The 16,420-nt window shown below is 58.2% G+C and overlaps 2 protein-coding genes and 1 non-coding gene across 4 annotated transcripts; 2 read left to right on the forward strand and 1 right to left on the reverse strand.

Moving 5' to 3' along the window:
• Positions 1–726: 726 nt before the first annotated feature.
• Positions 727–9,259, forward strand: SLC29A2 (solute carrier family 29 member 2). 2 transcript variants are annotated; one of them, XM_059710008.1, is made up of 11 exons: positions 727–1,621; positions 2,735–2,895; positions 3,119–3,258; positions 3,652–3,786; positions 4,425–4,522; positions 5,232–5,316; positions 5,855–5,991; positions 6,255–6,360; positions 6,457–6,542; positions 7,294–7,493; positions 8,157–9,258. In XM_059710008.1, the coding sequence occupies exons 1-11, from the start codon at positions 1,433–1,435 to the stop codon at positions 8,266–8,268; spliced, it is 1,449 nt and encodes a 482-aa protein (XP_059565991.1). In that variant the 5' UTR covers positions 727–1,432; the 3' UTR covers positions 8,269–9,258. The 2 variants fall into 2 exon arrangements, with proteins under 2 accessions (XP_059565991.1, XP_059565990.1); XM_059710007.1 differs by having other exon boundaries at positions 1,448–1,621; positions 5,813–5,991; positions 8,157–9,259.
• Positions 9,260–13,386: 4,127 nt separating this feature from the next.
• Positions 13,387–13,468, reverse strand: TRNAS-GCU (transfer RNA serine (anticodon GCU)). Its single transcript has one exon. It is a non-coding gene; the product is annotated as a tRNA-Ser (tRNA).
• A 458-nt stretch (positions 13,469–13,926) lies between these two features.
• Positions 13,927–16,170, forward strand: B4GAT1 (beta-1,4-glucuronyltransferase 1). Its single transcript, XM_059710009.1, has 2 exons — positions 13,927–15,095; positions 15,326–16,170. Exons 1-2 carry the CDS (start codon positions 14,040–14,042, stop codon positions 15,515–15,517), a joined length of 1,248 nt encoding a protein of 415 aa, XP_059565992.1. The 5' UTR covers positions 13,927–14,039; the 3' UTR covers positions 15,518–16,170.
• The last annotated feature ends 250 nt before the right edge of the window (positions 16,171–16,420 follow it).

The following is a 16,420-nucleotide window of genomic DNA, read 5'->3' on the forward strand; positions in this document are numbered from 1 at the left end:
GAAAACAAACCACCGCAAATTGTATGAGTTAGAGCAAATTTCAAAATTACGATGCTCTACTGTCTTTCAAAGTTTTTCACAATAAAAACTTTGTTTGATGTGATGTGACCTGGGACCGCAGAAAGTAATTTTTTCTTTTTCTTTTTTTTTTTTTTTCGGCAGCGGTGGGCGAGCACAAGCGGAGGCTGAGGAAGGAGCCGGGCTGCCCTCCGGGTCACCCTTTCCCCGGAGCCTTCGCTGACAGTGGTTCTCAACCTTCTGGCCCTTTAAATACAGTTCCTCATGTTGTGACCCAACCATAAAATTATTTTCGTTGCTACTTCATAACTGTCATGTTGCCACTGTGATGAATCGTCATGTAAATATCTGATATGCAGGATGGTCTTAGGCGACCCCTGTGAAAGGGTCGTTTGACCGCCAAAGGGGTCGCGACCCACAGGTTGAGAACCGCTGGTTAAGCTCTCGCTGCTCTGTCACAGCTCAGTCTCCCCGCCAGCGAGAAGTCCGCCAGGACGCCCCACGGGGGCCCAAGCCTGTGCTGTGCGCCCCACAGACCCGGCGGTTCCCAGCGCCCGCTGGAGGGGAAGGGGCCGTCTGTCCGTCTGCCATGCGGGCCGGCCTGGGAGCTCCGCCTGCACCGGCCGAGGCGAGCCGCAGCCCCATTCGGTTACACCCTCCGCCCGGGCTGGCGAGCCGGCCCCGCCGTGGGCTCCCACGTTAGGGGGCGCTGGCGCGACTCCGGCAGCACAGGGAGTCGCGGGGCAGGACACCGCGCCAGGGCAGCTCTGGGTCTCGGCGCGGGGAGCGGGGTACCTGCCTCACCCCGCCTGCAGGGGGCCCGCACAGCCGCCTGCCGAAGGGGAGGCGCCGGGGGCCCTCCCGGACCCACCGCCTCCAAGCCGCACTGGGCTGCGGGGGAACCCGCAGGGTCCGGGGACCCCGAGGCAGGGCCAGGGTCCGACCCCCGGGTCCCGAGCCCAGGCCGGGCGATGGAGAGGGGCGGTGCGACGCTCTGTCCCGCCCCGGGGGCGGAGCCGAGCCGGAGCCTGCGGAAGGTTAGAGCCGGGGAAATTGGCCTGCGACTCCCTCCCCTCCCGCTCTCACGCCTCTCCCCCCACTTTCGAGGAGACCCGGTCCCCTCCCTCTGCGCGCCGCCGGCCGGAACGAGCCTCCCGGGCGCCCTGGTCCTCGGCCCCGCGCAGGTGCAGGTGCGGCATCCCACCTCTCTCCCCCCGGGAGCATCGCGCGGGGCGGCCATGGCGCGAGGAGACGTCCCGCAGGACAGGCAAGTTGGGGGTCCAGGGGGGTGTGCGGAAATCCGGTGGCCGTGGGCGGCGCAGACCCGCTTCCTTGGGCGCGCTAAGGCGCAAAGCCGAGCGGATGGAACTACAATTCCCATTAGCCGCCTCCCTCCGCGGCCTGCGCCAGGGTGATGGGGGCTGTAGTCCGCTCCGCCGCGAGGATGGGGGAGGCGTGGGGGACGGGAGGGGCGCCCGAGGAGCCGCGTCCTCGGGGTGACCTTCTGACTGACCCCCACAGCTACCACCTGGTCGGGGTCAGCTTCTTTGTCCTTGGGCTGGGCACGCTCCTTCCCTGGAACTTCTTCATCACGGCCATCCCGGTGAGACTCGCGGCGGAGTGACAGCCCCACGGCCACAACCGCCCTCTGTCCCTGCGACGCCGCCTTTGACTCCTCCTTGTGCCCGGGCGCCCGCTGAAGCGTGGAGCCCCTGAGAGAGGTGCCCCTCTGGCTAGGAAGGTCAAGCTTTCGGGGCTGCCCGATCCTAGAGGGCAAGGCCACCGGCCCAGGGGGTCCTGGGCTAGTCACTCCAGAATGGCACCCACAGTACGAGTTCCATTCATTCATCCAACAGAGTAAATGTGCACCTACTGTGGGCCACCCCGGTCTTGGCACTGGGGGCACTGGAGGGCACAGCAGAGGAAGGCTGCATCCTCAGAGCTGAGTTCTCGCCGGGGAAGGCAGGAATGTAGCGCTGTTCTCTCTGGGACTGGGTTGTTCGTATACATTCAGTACAGCTTTCTAGACGCTCCTCGGTGCCCGGCTCTGTGCTGGGCCCTGCAGACCCCAAACTGAATTCGCCCCTGGTCTAGAAAGCAAGGTGAGTGCCAGGGAGCTATTAATAATGTAGGGAAACGTGACCCTGGCCTCCCAGGCTTGGGTCTCCAGGGGAGGGAACAGAGCAAGAGATGGGGCACAAAGGGAGGCTGGGCCCTGGTTCTGAAGGCCCCAAATGCTGTTTCCAAACCTTGAGGCTTTGCCCTGCAGGCCACAGGGAGCCGTGGGCACTGGGAGGGGGGGTTAAGCAGGGTGTGCGTTCCAGAGAGAGTGTGGTTGGCCAGCACGTAGGCCAGAGCCTGGCTTACTGTAGCGCTCAGTGAGTACTCAGGAACCTAGAAGCCGCTGCTGGAGTGGCGGTGGGGGCTGGAGCCAGGACACTGGTGGAGAGGGGTGATCTGGAGATGCAGCAAGGCCCCGCTGGGGGCTCTTAGGGCTCGGCTCTGTTCCAGATCTCAGCCGTTCGATTCAGTGCACATTCACTGAGCTCCAACTGTGCCAGGTTCCGGGAACAGGACAAGGACAGACAGGCAGTCCCCACAGAAATTAACCGAACCATCCCAAGGCGGGGCCGGCAGCGGGGGGGGGGGGGGGGCGGGCGGTTCCTGAGGGTGTGCTGGAGGGTGACCCTGTCCCCCTCTCCCGGACCCCTGGCAGTACTTCCAGGGGCGGCTGGCGGGGGCCAACAGCACGATTGTGACCTTGAGCACCAACCACACTGGCCCTGCAGACACCTTCAACTTCAACAACTGGGTGACGCTGCTGTCCCAGCTGCCCCTGCTGCTCTTCACACTCCTCAACTCCTTCCTGTACCAGTGGTGAGAGGCCCGCCTCCGGACTCCCTCCCAGGCCATCCTCTGTCGTCCCTGCCCCACCCCTGCAGAGGCAGCTCCATCTGGGCCCAGGGAAGACCGCCCTTCCTTCCTCCACACTCCCTGCATCTTCCCCCACCCCCTGCCCAGCCCTGGGCTGGACCTCCTGCCACCTCCCTCGGCCTGACCTGGGTCCAGCTGATGCCCACTCTGCCCCCCTTATGAGCAGCATCCCTGAGACGGTGCGGATTCTGGGCAGCCTGCTGGTCATCCTGCTGCTCTTTGCCCTGACGGCGGCGTTGGTCAAGGTGGACATGACACCCGGACCCTTCTTCTCCATCACCATGGCCTCTGTCTGGTTCATCAACTGTGAGGACCACTGCCCCTACCCACCTCCTTGCCCAGCCCCCCCACACCCCCCGTCCAGGACTTCAGCCCAGCCTCCTTTTTGTAACTAAAAGGGCCCAATGTATCCAAAAAGGGAAGGCAGCAGCAGCAGCACCCAGATCCCTGATGAGAAACCGAGGCCCAGAGGGAGAGGAAAAGTCACTGACAGGCCCCCGTTGCTCTAAGAGCTGGCCTCCTGACCCCTAGACCTGCAAGTGTATGGCTGCACCTCCGAAGAGGAGTGAATGGGGGTTGTTACCCCAGAGGATGCCTACCAACCTCATCCAGAGTCCGCAGTGTGTCCTGTGACACCCCCCAGGGAGCCCCTGAGGCCCACCTAGCTGAGCCGCAGTCCCCATTCTTGTCCCTCCACAGCCTTCTGTGCAGTTCTGCAGGGCAGCCTCTTTGGACAGCTGGGCACCATGCCCTCCACCTACAGCACCCTCTTCCTCAGCGGCCAGGGCCTGGCTGGGATCTTTGCTGCTCTTGCCATGCTCATGTCCATGGCCAGTGAGTAGACTTGGGGGACTGGGGGCAGGGGGACGGGGGCGGGGAGGGTGGCCTCTGGGATTCTGGGGGGTTGGGAGAGTGTGCCAGGAGTGAGATGCTCTGGGATCTGGGTGGAGACAGAGGTGATGGGGATTGGGTTTGGGTTTTACAGTGAGGGAGTGACTGGGTGAGGATTGGGTTAACTTGGAGCCAGGGGCAGGATTCCTGAGGCCAACAGTGACATGTCGCTGCAGGTGAGGTTGAGGCAAGGAGGAACAGGTTTGGGATTCAGATAGATTGTGTTCAAATCACAGTTCCTCTGCCCCCTAGTGGCGGGGCATTGGACAAAGCACCTAACCTGTGTCAGTTTCCTCACCAACATCGTTATTATGGTTCCATCATCAGATTGTAAGGAGCATGCAGTAATAATGAGCACATAGTAGGTGCTCAAAAACAAACAGTACAGTGCGAGTGCGAGTGAGAGAGGTGAAGGGCTGGGCTGGGGCCCTGACCAGATTCCCGCGTTGATTGTGAGAGGAGTGGGAGAGGCCGGGAGGTGAGTCTGAGGCGGTCATAGTAGGAAGTGGGAGCTGAGTTGTTATTCCTGTGGGAGCAAGTGGGCCCGGCCACCTCCCGCTGCAGCTGGAGTTCCCTCACAGGCGGCGTGGATGCCCAGACCTCAGCCCTGGGGTACTTCATCACACCCTGCGTGGGCATCTTCGTGTCCATCGTGTGTTACCTGAGCCTGCCCTACATGGTGAGCCTGGCATTGAAGTCGAGGCTGCACTTCAGAGCATCTCAGATACAGCCCTGACCTGAGCCTGACGCCCCAAGAGACACCAAGGGAGGTGGAGGGGCCTAGCCCCAGTCCTGATCCCCAAAGGAGTCAGCCACTAGGGGACCCCAGCCTGTGGCGAGCCGGCACGGCCATGGCATACTCAGCCCCAGGGCATCTTATGTGCCACGCCAGCTCAGCCTGGCTCAGTGACCCTGAGTGGGGGCGGTGAAGGATTAAGAAAAGACAGACAAGAGAATGAGCTGGGTCTCAGTGGGACGCTGCCCCTCTGATGGACAGCGCCTGCACCCACAAGCCGTGTCTTTATTTTATAGCAGATGTGCGAGGCAAAGTCAGGGTGTGACCAAGATGTTTACAACATTCTCGTGGGTTTCAGTCCCACTCAGCTACATGCACCTGAACTCTGTCACTCAGGCACGTGGGGCCACGTGTTCGGACCACAGGTTCAAGCTCACAGCTAGAGCTGTTGGCTATAATTGTGCTGGGAGGGCTCTGCCCTCCAGCTGGGACTTGCACGTGGCCATGAGAGGACTGTGCCCTCTCCTCAGTCCAAGGCTTGACCCTGTCCAAACACTGTAGCCGCGCCCCACACAGCCTCTAAGCCAACAGGGTGTGGAGGGATCCGGACACCTCAACCGAGCCCGGCAGGACCAACGCTTGCCTTCTGCAGGAGCTGGCCCGCTACTACCTGGCCAGGAAACCATCGCTGGCACAAGGTCAGGAGCTGGAGACCAAAGCTGAGCTCCTCCGGTCTGGTGAGCCCTGGGCCCTGCTGGGCAGGGGGAGGCCCAGAGGAAGCTAGAGGCACCTCCCGGGGAAAGACGTGCTTTCTGTCTCCAACTAGAGCCCTCCCCGCTAGTGGTAGCCTTGTATGAGCAGAGGCAGAAAAAAAAATCATGAACGAAGCCATCCCTTTGCCCTTTGGGCCTCAGAGTCCTCCTCCATAAGGGGGAGGCAGTAGCACTTCAGGCATGCAAGTTCTGGATCCGAATGCATCTGAGTTTGAGTTCCAGCTTCACAACATCCAAGCTGTGTGGCCTCAGGCAAGTCACTGAACCCCCCTGAGCCTCCATGTCCTTACTTATAGAGCCACGGCAGTGAGATAGTCCCTTCAAGGTGCTTAATCTACCCAGCACATGCATGTGCTTCATAAATAGTAGCCAAGCCTATTTCTGTTGTTAATTCTCTTTGCCTAAACCCTGGGCTGAAGGAGGGTCACTTGTTTTAATTGCTGGGAATCTCCCCTCATAGGTAAGGTTCACAGGCATGACCCTCCCGTCCCTCTTGCCCCAGATGAGAAGAACGGGATTCCCAACAGCCCTCAGAAGGCAGCCCTGACTCTGGAACTTGACCCTGAGAAGGAGCCAGAGCAGGAGCCTGAAGAAACCCAGAAGCCAGGAAAACCTTCAGTTTTCATTGTCTTCCGAAAGGTTTGCCTTGGATATAACCCCCAACCACCACCCCTGGGGAAGAGACGCCGCTCTCTCTGGCCCTCCCCAGAGACTCAGAACGGAACGGGGCCTTAGTATTCACCTGGTCCACCCCAAGGTGGCAGGGTCAGTGGGTCGCGGACACAGCGGAGCCAGGCCCCAGGTGTCCTGCTCCTGGGCCAGGCATCTGGCAGGAGGGTGGGGGCTGAATGTTAGGCCCCAGGCCTGCCCCCCCTGCTCACACCCCTGCCTCCGGCTCCCAGATCTGGCTGACGGCGCTGTGCCTTGTGTTGGTCTTCACAGTCACCCTGTCTGTCTTCCCCGCCATCACAGCCATGGTGACCAGCTCCACCAGTCCTGGGAAGTGGAGTGAGTGTTGGGAAGTGGAAGAGGGCTGGGCAGGGGAGTGAAGGGGAGAGCAGGAGGAGGGGAGTGGGGACCAGGATGAGCCTCTCTCTCTCCCAGGTCAGTTCTTCAACCCCATCTGCTGCTTCCTGCTCTTCAACATCATGGACTGCCTGGGCCGGAGCCTGACCTCGTACTTCATGTGGGTGAGCACACCTGGGCGGGGGGCCTGGAGGTTCTAGGAAGCAGCTGGATAGCAGAGGGTGTGAAAGAGCACAGAACGGGCATTTCCCAACAGTCCACCTGTCTGGGCCTGGAATGGACAGACACCAAGTGGCAGTGAGCAGCGGCTCCGAGAGGTATGCAAGCCCAGGCTTGCACTGGGAGCTCCTTGGAAGCGGACACTCTGTCCAGTTGACCCGTGTCCTCAGCATCCAGCCCAGGGCCAGCCCTCTGTGCTTGGAGACGTGCGTGGAGATTTCTGCGCCACGTGAGAGCGGGCACAACAGTCCGAGTGTTTGCATAGCTTTGAGCCAAGGTGCTGCGTCATTAAATGAAATCTCTCAAAGAGACACAATAAACACAGTAGGTCCAAGAGGAGCTGCTCTGACCCAAGCAGGATGGGGCTTGGATCCCCAGCTTCCAATCCCATTCGGCAGCCCCATCCGCCCCAAAGGGGCCTGTGGAACCCCCAGGGATGTTCGGAGGAACCAAGTTTGAAAACCAAAGATGCCGTCTAAGGCCTCTTCCCGTTCTGTGATGGAGAGACCACAGGCTGGGGATGGGCAGAGGCAGAGGCCGGTCCTTGCGCGCTGTGTGGCCTTGGCCCACCCCCTCGCCCTCCACAGGCCCAAGAGCTGGGTCCTGACCAGCTCATGTAGGGCGGCTCAGGGGAAGTGAGGCATGAGTCTATCGGGGTGCTCGCAGGGACTGCCCTGACCCCAGCTTCTGCCGCAGCCGGACCAGGACAGCCGGCTGCTGCCCCTGCTGGTCTGCCTGCGCGTCCTGTTCATTCCGCTCTTCATGCTGTGCCACGTGCCCCAGAGGTCCCGGCTGCCCACCCTCTTCCCCCAGGACGCCTACTTCATCACCTTCATGATGGTCTTCGCTGTTTCCAATGGTTACCTGGTGTCCCTCACCATGTGCCTGGCGCCCAGGTCTGGGGACGGCCCGGGAGGGCCTGGGGGTGGGAGGTGGGTTAACTCTTTGAGGGGGGACAGCCTACAAGGGGAGGCTCATTCTGCTCTGGCCAGCCCTGCCCCAGCTGCCTCCAGGCCTCGCTGGTGCCACCCTGTCAGCCCAGGAGCTAGGTAGATGATGACTCCACTGGGGAGGTTCCTGCCTGGGGAAAGTCACCCAGGCACTGGTTCTGGGGCCTCCTCGCTGGGCCTCAGTTTCCCCATCTGTGAGATAAACGGGTTGGACTCTTATTTCTTTGGGCCCAGATACTCCCCAATTCTCAGTTGAAGGGGAGCTGAAGTTTTGCTCTCAAGCAGGGTTCATAGGCTATTAGTGTCGGGACAATGGAGTTGAGAATCCAGAGGTGATGGGGCGGGCAGTGTGGGGACGTTTTATCAAGAGGGACAGCAGAATCTAGAATCCGAGAATACTGGACCCCAGGGGCCTAGAGATGTCCTTGTCCAGGGCCCCCGTTTCACCGATCGGGAAACAAGTCCGGAGAGAAGGGCCTCATTCCCGTGACTGGAGGTTGGGTCAGCACAGGCCAGAACTCAGTGTCCCCTAAGGAGGGCGGGGCCTCCGGGGCTGGGTCCGGGTTGGGCAGGGCATGGTCTAAGAGCTCCTGTCCCTGTGTGTTCTAGGCAGGTGCTGCCACACGAGAGGGAGGTGGCCGGCGCCCTCATGACCTTCTTCCTGGCCCTGGGGCTGTCCTGCGGGGCCTCCCTCTCCTTCCTCTTCAAGGCACTGCTCTGAAGGCTCTCCCAGCAGCTCTCTTCTCGCCGCCCCTTCAGAGCCGAGACCCAGGGCAGAGGAGTGGCGAGCCAGCCCAGGCTCTGCTGGGCGGGGGCCCCTTGGTCTGGAGGTGCCAGGAGGAGGCAGGTGCCGTTTCCTTCCCGGGCTTCCTCGGGGTGCTGCGAGGAAGACTTCACCACCGGTCATGCCAACCCTCCCCCAGGGTGGAGGCGACGCTCGGAGACGGACACTACCCAGAAGCACCGAAGCCCTCCCTGAGCAGGTGGCGGTCGGGGCAGGGACCAAGGGCCTGGCCCTGCCAGCACCGGGAGCGCATGTATCTGTTGGTCACAGAACACAACCCTGGCCATCGAGGGAGATCCCAGGCCACAGCGGGGCCTTGCCGAGGGTGCGGCTGGTGTGGCCCCAGCCTCAGGTTCCGAGCGGGAGTGTGGGCCGGCCCAGGGCAGGAACTCTTCTGCTCCCCAGGCCTCAGCGACCCCGTGGTCAGGTCTCTCGGACCCCAGGACAGAGGATGCCAGGGAAGTTGAGGGGAGCAGGGAGAGAGAACAGAAGTAGTGATCTGAGGGTGCTCAAAGGACCGTCTGGGCCTCAGACAATGTTTTTGTTGCCAACACTGTCTCCACCCCAAGAGCCCAGGGGGCGTGGCCCCAGGTCTGTAGTTAGCCTGCATGTGTGCACTGTGCTTCACGGTGTGCAAAGCTCTTCCACGCCTGCTCTCTCACAGGCCGCATTGAGGCCCTTGGAGGGAGCCAGGCAGGGATTGTGCTCCCCCTTTGTACAGGTGAGGAAACCGAGTCCCGGGGTAAGTGGCCGATTCGCAGCAGAGCTGGGGCCCCTCCTCCCTGTAGGTGCTGTTCTTCCAGCCCAGTTCCTGCTTCTCTCCCTCCAGGGCCTCAAAGCACAGCGCTGAGCACTTACTCCCCGTTTCTGCTGTTTCTGATCCTGCTCCTGGGTCCAATAGCAATCTTCATTTGTATAATGAGGCCTCTGAGTCTTTCTTTCCAAAGTGCTTTCAGCTCTATTGGCTTTGATGAGCTGCGTGGGGTCGGGATGGTTGTACCCATTTAGCAGTTGGGATGACTGAGGCCCAAGAGGGGCAAGGATTTGTGAGCATTCCTGCCATGGCCTAGGGATACTGACCTGCAAGGAGCCCTGTACTCCTGGGCAGAGCACTGGGCTGCATGGACGACAATCACTCTTCCAGGCTCCCTGCATCAGGCTTCCCTTTCTCAGAAATGGAGCTTTATAGAGGCAGCCAGCTGGTTCTGAGGGACGGAGGAGCGGCCTGCTTCACACACCCCTGTCCTACCATGCCCAACCCAGAGAAAAGCACGGTGGGTTTTTTGCCATTTTAGGCACTGACCTTGCTGCCCACTTGCCCTCCTCCCTTCTGTGAACAGTCCCTGAGGAGCTGTTCTATACCGGGAGCTGAGCCAGCCCCCTGCTCAGAAGCCAGAGGCGGTTTTGATATCAAAGAGGAAAGCGAAGCAATATATGGCCTTGACAGCTGACATACAAGCCACAGGAAGATCCCAAGTGAGGATTCATTCTTTTGACCACAATTCATGGTGCCAGGCCCTGGCTGGTCTGGTGACCCTGAAACAGAGAAGGAGTGGTCGGTGTTCCCAAGGCCATAGGAGACAATGCAACTTGTCCTGGGGTTTCTGAAGGCCCTGGGCCTTCTGGGAAGTCAGGGCAGGCATCCCAAAGGAAGCATTCCCCCAGCTGGGTCTTGAGGGATGAATATGAGTTTGCTGGGCTGGAGTGGGGGAAGGGCACCCCAGGCAGAGGTACTGGAGGGTGTGGAAGGCATGGACATGGAATATTCAGGGAACAGTGGGGACTTCTGGCAGGGCGTGGGGTGAGGAAGCCCCTAGGATGTGAGGGAGGGAGAAGAGAGGTTGAGGCTGGAGCAGTGGGTTGGGACAAATGGTAAAGAACCTTAGCAATGAGGACTAAAGGGGAGTAGAAAGAGGAGGAGGGATGCAGGAGAGAAGAGGGCATTTGCCTCTACAGAGGCTGCTTAACTTAGAGGTTTAGTGCCTGTTAAGAGTTCTAAAACCAAAGCCAGGCCTTTCAGAATGCAAGGTGGTTCAACATACAGAAACACATCGGTGTAAACACCACACGGCACCTGAATAGAATGGAGGGGGAAACCACATGATCATCTCAATTGATGCAGAAAAAGCAGCTGACAAAATCCAACACTTCAAGATGAAAACACTCAACAAATGAGGAATAGATGGGAACTTCCTCAGCCTGATAAAGGGCATTTATGGAAAATCCATCGCTAGTGTCATACTCAATGTGAAGGACTGAAAGCCGTGCCCCCCCCCCCGCCCCCACCAAGGTCAGGAACAAGAAGAGGATCCCCACTCGTACCACTTCATCTCTTCACCTTTGTACTGGAAGTTCTAGCCTGAGCAATTTGGCAAGAAAGAGAAATAGGCATCCAAATTGAAAATGGAGTAAAACTACCCAGATTCACAGATGATATATACATATACAGAAAATCCTAAAGAATACACACACACACAACTATTAGAGGTAATAAGTGAATTTAGTAAAGTTTCAGGATTCAAGATCAAATACAGTAGTATTTCTACACATTGTTTTTTTGTTTTTTTAAAGAATATTGTATATTTTATTATTTGTACACTCTGTGTTATATATCCTTTATTTTTTAAAATACTTTTTTATTGATTTTAGAGAGGAAGGGAGAGAGAGAGAGAGAAACATCAGTGATGAGAGAGAATCATTGGCCAGCCTCCTGCATGCCGCCTACTGGGGATCAAGCCTGCAATCCCAGGCATGTTTCCTTGGCTGGAATCGAACCTGGGACCCTTCAGTCCGCAGGCCAACACTCTATCCACTGAACCAAACCAACTAGGGCTGATGAGTGGGTTTTCCTCCCTCACCAGGCCATACTCTGACACACGCTGAGTGTCCTACCATGGAACTCCATCTGCTGGGAGAGCATCGGATTCCACAAGTTAAGGACTCAGTCCCGTAAGACTGCGCCGCTGCAGATGCCAATGGCAAGTCCAGGGTGTAACCTGCACTTCTGACCAACTGGCTATAAATCAGACTCCAGCACCCCTGCCCTGGGGTTCAATTAATTTGCTAGAGCAGCTCACAGCAGTCAGAGAAACATGTTCTTGCTGGATCACAGATTTATTATAAAAGCTAGAAGTCAGGACCAGCCAGATGGGAGAGCTGCAGAGGGCAAGGTCTGTGGGAAGCAGACCTCTTGGTAGTGGTTTTTAACTGCTCTTCGAATGTCTCATGCCCCACTCCATCACAGCCAGCCCCTGACCCTGGCCAGGCCCCACAAGAGGGGCTTTCGGCCTTCCTCTGGCCCTTCCATGTGGCTTTCCTTGATAATGGCCAAGCCCAGTCACTACTTTTCAGTCTCCCTTAGACTAGAGGCCCTGGGGACACTTCAGAAGCCTCTGATTTACTGGTCCAAAAAACGAGAATTGGTGCCTGCTGTGGGCTAGCATTGCCGTGGGTGAGGGAAGGTATTGTGGGCAGACGCCCCCGCCAATTGAGGCAGAAAATAGGTGTTGGATGAGTACCGTAGGTGAAACGCAGATGCTCAAAGGGCTGAGTGGGCAGGAAGGTGCGGGGTTGAGACTTTGGCAAAGGAAAGACTGTCTGCAAAGGGGGAGTCACTCTTACACTCTGGCCAGTTGTCACCCTGCGGGAACGAAGCCTGGTATTGCCAGATCTTCCAGAATTCAGAACAGAAGCTGGAAATGTGGGTTTTATGTCCAATCTCCTGGTGCACCAAAGTTAACCACTAATGTAATTTAAATTGTGTTGTTGTTTTAAACACTGAGCAGGTCGAAGAAAGCCCACATGGCATCAGATCTGGCTTCTGTGCCTCCGGTTTCCGAGGCCTGAAAGGCTCTGCGCACCATTTTCTCCTCTGGCGCAGGTCAGCAGGTCACCATCGAACACCTTCAGGGGCATGCCTGTCCCCTGCAAGGCCTCCTTCCCAGCTCCGGAGGTGTTATTGCTGGGGGCTGTGGAATACAGGGCTCCTGGCCACTTTTCAGCTCAACAACCTTGACTCCCACTGCCTGCGGAGCAGTGGAGAAACGCCTTGCCCTGTCCCAGAGCACCTTCCCAAGATTCACAGCGCCCAATAGTTATTACCAATAATTGATGAATCAGTCCAAGTACCTGCCCTTCCCCCCAGACTCTCCTCTTCTAAAGAACCCACGGTTCAATTAGTCACAAACACCCACTAAGCACCTTTGTATAAATAAGGCTGGTGGTAGAATACTCAAGACCTTCTGCGAGTGTGTGTGTGTGTGTGTGTGTGTGTGTGTGTGTGTGTGTGTTCAGGAAGAAGGTGTGCGGATACAAGGTCTCCCTCCTGGGAGGGTTGCTGTAGGGAGGAAAATCACTGGGCTGAATAGAGTAGTAATTAAGGATCAAATACCACCCTCACCACCACCACCACCCCCGCGTGAATTCCACTACTGTAGTCAGGGAAAGGGTGATTCTAGGAGGTGCTTCTCTGATTAATAAACAGGCCCCTAATTTGGCATTGGCCAGAATTTTGGTTCTGGTCTTCAAGTGCCACCGAGCCCCGGGCCCTCTAAGGCAGTGGTTCTCAACCTTCCTAATGCCGCGACCCTTTCATACAGTTCCTCATGTGGTGGTGACCCCCAACCATAAAATTATTTTCGTTGCTACTTCATAACTGTCATGTTGCTACTGTTATGAATCGTCATGTAAATATCTGATATGCAGGATGTATTTTCGTTGTTACAAATTGAACATAATTAAAGCATAGTGATTCATCACAAAAACAATATGTCATTATATATGTGTTTTCCGATGGTCTTAGGCGACCCCTGTGAAAGGGTCGTTCGACCCCCAAAGGGGTCGCGACCCACAGGTTGAGAACCGCTGCCTAAGGCGAAAGAGAAGTACTCCTCCAACGCCGCCCAGAGGGTTCCGATACAGGGTATAGGAAGAGCCTGAGGCGGGAGGAGACGCGTGGTGAACTGGGGCACTGGTTGGATCACATTGTCCCCAGCGTGGTGCTCCAGACCCGCGGGATATAGAAAATAAAGAGCCATCTCCTGTGTAAAACGCGACCGACGAGGATGGGATTCGAACCCACGCGTGCAAAGCACAATGGATTAGCAGTCCATCGCCTTAACCACTCGGCCACCTCGTCCCACGCGCAAGCCTACCTTTCTAAATTCCCTTATCTCCTCCGCACCATCTGAGCCCCCTCCTACACCCACTGTTCAGCGCAGCCCTGGTAGGATCTCCTGGAGGTTGAAACCGCAGAAAGAAAAGGTTTCTGTGTGTTCCTTTCCTCCCGCCGCAGCCGCGAACCCGCACCATCCGTCACCCAGCTGCAGCTGAGCTCTGCCGCGGTTTCCCTCCCTGAGCCCGGGGCGAGCGCGTCAACGTTTCGGGACTCGGTCGGTCCGGGGGGCGGGGATCACGGACTGGCCCGGAGGGAGTGGGTGCTTGTTTCTGGGAACCCAGCGGTGCCGCCTCGGGCAGAGCCAGCGTTTGCAAAGCGCGCCGCGCGGGCGGCGAGTGCAGTCGCTCCTCCAGGCGTGCAGGGGGCGCCCTGGCACTCCCGGGGCCCGAGCGGGCGGGAGGGGCTGTGCCCGGAGTTCGGCTCGGCTCGGCTCGCCTCGGCTGCGCTCGGCAGGCTGCGGTAAATCCGGGCTTGCGGCGGTTGGCGAGGCTGTGGCCGGGTGGTCCCTGCTGCGCCACGAGCCCCGAGAGCCATGCAGATGTCCTACGCCATCCGGTGCGCTTTCTACCAGCTGCTGCTGGCCGCGCTAATGCTGGTGGCGATGCTGCAGCTACTCTACCTGTCGCTGCTGTCCGGGCTCCACGGACAGGAGGAGCAAGAGCAGTATTTGGAGTTCTTCCCCCCGTCCCCGCGGTCTGTGGACCAGGTCAAGGCGCAGCTCCGCACCGCGCTGGCCTCCGGAGGCGTTCTGGACACCAGTGGCGACTACCGCGTCTACAGGGGGCTACTGAAGACCACCATGGACCCCGATGATGTGATCCTGGCCACGCACGCCAGCGTGGACAACCTGGTGCATCTGTCGGGCCTGTTGGAGCGCTGGGAGGGCCCGCTCTCCGTGTCGGTGTTCGCCGCCACCAAGGAGGAGGCGCAGCTGGCCACGGTGCTGACCTACGCGCTGAGCAGCCACTGCCCCGATATTCGCGCCAGAGTAGCCATGCACCTGGTGTGCCCCTCGCGCTATGAGGCCGCTGTGCCCGATCCCCGGGAGCCGGGGGAGTTTGCCCTGCTGCGGTCCTGCCAGCAGGTCTTTGACAAGCTAGCCAGAGTGGCCCAGCCCGGGATCAACTACGCACTAGGTACCAACGTCTCCTACCCCAATAACCTGCTGAGGAATCTGGCTCGTGAGGGGGCCAACTATGCCCTGGTGATCGATGTGGACATGGTGCCCAGCGAGGGACTGTGGAGAGGCCTGCGGGAAATGCTGGGTCAGAGCAAGCAGTGGGCAGGGACAGCGCTCGTGGTGCCTGCCTTTGAGATCCGCCGAGCCCGCCGCATACCCGCAAATAAGAACGAGCTGCTGAAGCTCTACCAGGTGGACGAGGTGCAGCCGTTCTATTATGGGCTGTGCACGCCCTGCCAGGCGCCCACCAACTACTCCCGCTGGGTCAACCTTCCTGAAGAGACCTTGCTGAGGCCTGCCTACGTGGTGCCTTGGCAGGACCCCTGGGAGCCATTCTACGTGGCTGGAGGCAAGGTTCCCGCCTTTGACGAACGCTTTCGTCAGTACGGCTTCAATCGCATCAGCCAGGTGCCAATAAGGGAGAGGGCAGGGGAAATGGGGCCGGAGGGGTGCTGGGGTCTGGGAGCCATGAGTGGCCCAGGATGGGAAGTGGGCATTGAGGCAGGAGAAATGATAGTTCAGTGGTGGTTGTGGGAGATCCAGGGTGCCCCAGAGGAGTGGGGATGCTGGAGTCGGCCTTAGGATGTCAGTCTTGGCCCTAGAATAATCACCTCTCTGACCTCTGTCTCCCCCTACAGGCCTGTGAGCTGCACGTGGCAGGATTTGATTTCGAGGTGCTGAACGAAGGTTTCCTGATTCATAAGGGCTTCAAAGACACCTTGGATTTCCACCCCCAAAAGGAAGCTGAAAATCAGCACAATAAGATTCTCTACCGCCAGTTCAAACAGGAGTTGAAGGCCAAGTACCCCGACTCCACCCGTCACTGCTGAGTCCTTCCCTGCCCTAGTTTGAGAAATCTCAGCCTCCTCTCTCCTGAGGCTGCCCCTTACGTCTGGTAGGGGTAAGAAATGTCACTCCACTTGGCAATGGGAGCTGTGGTGTTGGAACACTGGACTTTGAATATGGGGTGCTGGGATCAAGTCCTAGCTTTACCACTAACTAGCTGTGTGGCCTTGAGCAAATCCTATTCCCTCTCTGAGCCTCAGCTACGCCGTCTGTAAAAAGGGAGGTGAGAATATCTACCTCACAGAACTGTTGGGAGGCTCAGATGAGATGCTATTTGTGAAAACATTCTGTAAGCTTCGTAAAAATGTGAAGTGTTATTAATATTATTACAGTATTATTGTTTTTGTTATTGTTATTATTAACGATCTTGGGTGGGTAGGCAGTAGAAGAGTGAGAAGTATGAATGGTGCAGAGGGAGAGGTCTGAGTTCTTAACAAAGTGGGCTTTTTGTAAAGAAATCAGATAAAGGCTTTGAATTTAGTTCTCAGCTTTGGGGCTGAAGCCTAAACTTGCTGGTTCTCCCACGCCTCGGGAGTTCTGGAGAAGGGAAGGGTCTGCGAGTCCTGCACCCTAGACTAGACTGAGCTGGGTTGTTTGCCTACCAATGACAATGTAAATAAATGCGTGTTCACAACTACAGTTGGCTCCGTTTCTCTCCTGAACCGGGCAGGCGGAGGGGGCGCGGGTTCTCCTCTTTCACGCCGCGGGGGGTTGGAGGAAGGTGACCGCGGACCCAGGGGCACCACCTGTGAAGCAAGGAAGCCGCCAGGGTTTCTTCCGCAGGCGGACGGCCAGTGTGACTGTCGGATGGTTGCTATGGAAACCAGTGCGCGGTATCCCAGCATGCCTCGCCCCAGCTGTCCAATTGGGAGCTTCCCAGCGGGCAC

This window comes from Myotis daubentonii, chromosome 9 (assembly GCF_963259705.1).
Source record: "Myotis daubentonii chromosome 9, mMyoDau2.1, whole genome shotgun sequence".
Lineage (NCBI taxonomy): Eukaryota > Metazoa > Chordata > Mammalia > Chiroptera > Vespertilionidae > Myotis > Myotis daubentonii.

What these genes read in the sequence shown, in the direction of transcription:
- SLC29A2 (XM_059710007.1), top strand. Translation starts at nt 1,463, where the DNA reads ATGGGGGAGGCGTGGGGGACGGGAGGGGCGCCCGAGGAGCCGCGTCCT. An exon ending in ACCTGAGCCTGCCCTACATG is followed by an intron (nt 4,523 to 5,231) that starts GTGAGCCTGGCA and finishes TGCCTTCTGCAG; the next exon opens with GAGCTGGCCCGCTACTACCT. An exon ending in AGCTGAGCTCCTCCGGTCTG is followed by an intron (nt 5,317 to 5,812) that starts GTGAGCCCTGGG and finishes CTCCCCTCATAG; the next exon opens with GTAAGGTTCACAGGCATGAC.
- B4GAT1 (XM_059710009.1), top strand. Translation starts at nt 14,040, where the DNA reads ATGCAGATGTCCTACGCCATCCGGTGCGCTTTCTACCAGCTGCTGCTG. An exon ending in GCTTCAATCGCATCAGCCAG is followed by an intron (nt 15,096 to 15,325) that starts GTGCCAATAAGG and finishes CTCCCCCTACAG; the next exon opens with GCCTGTGAGCTGCACGTGGC.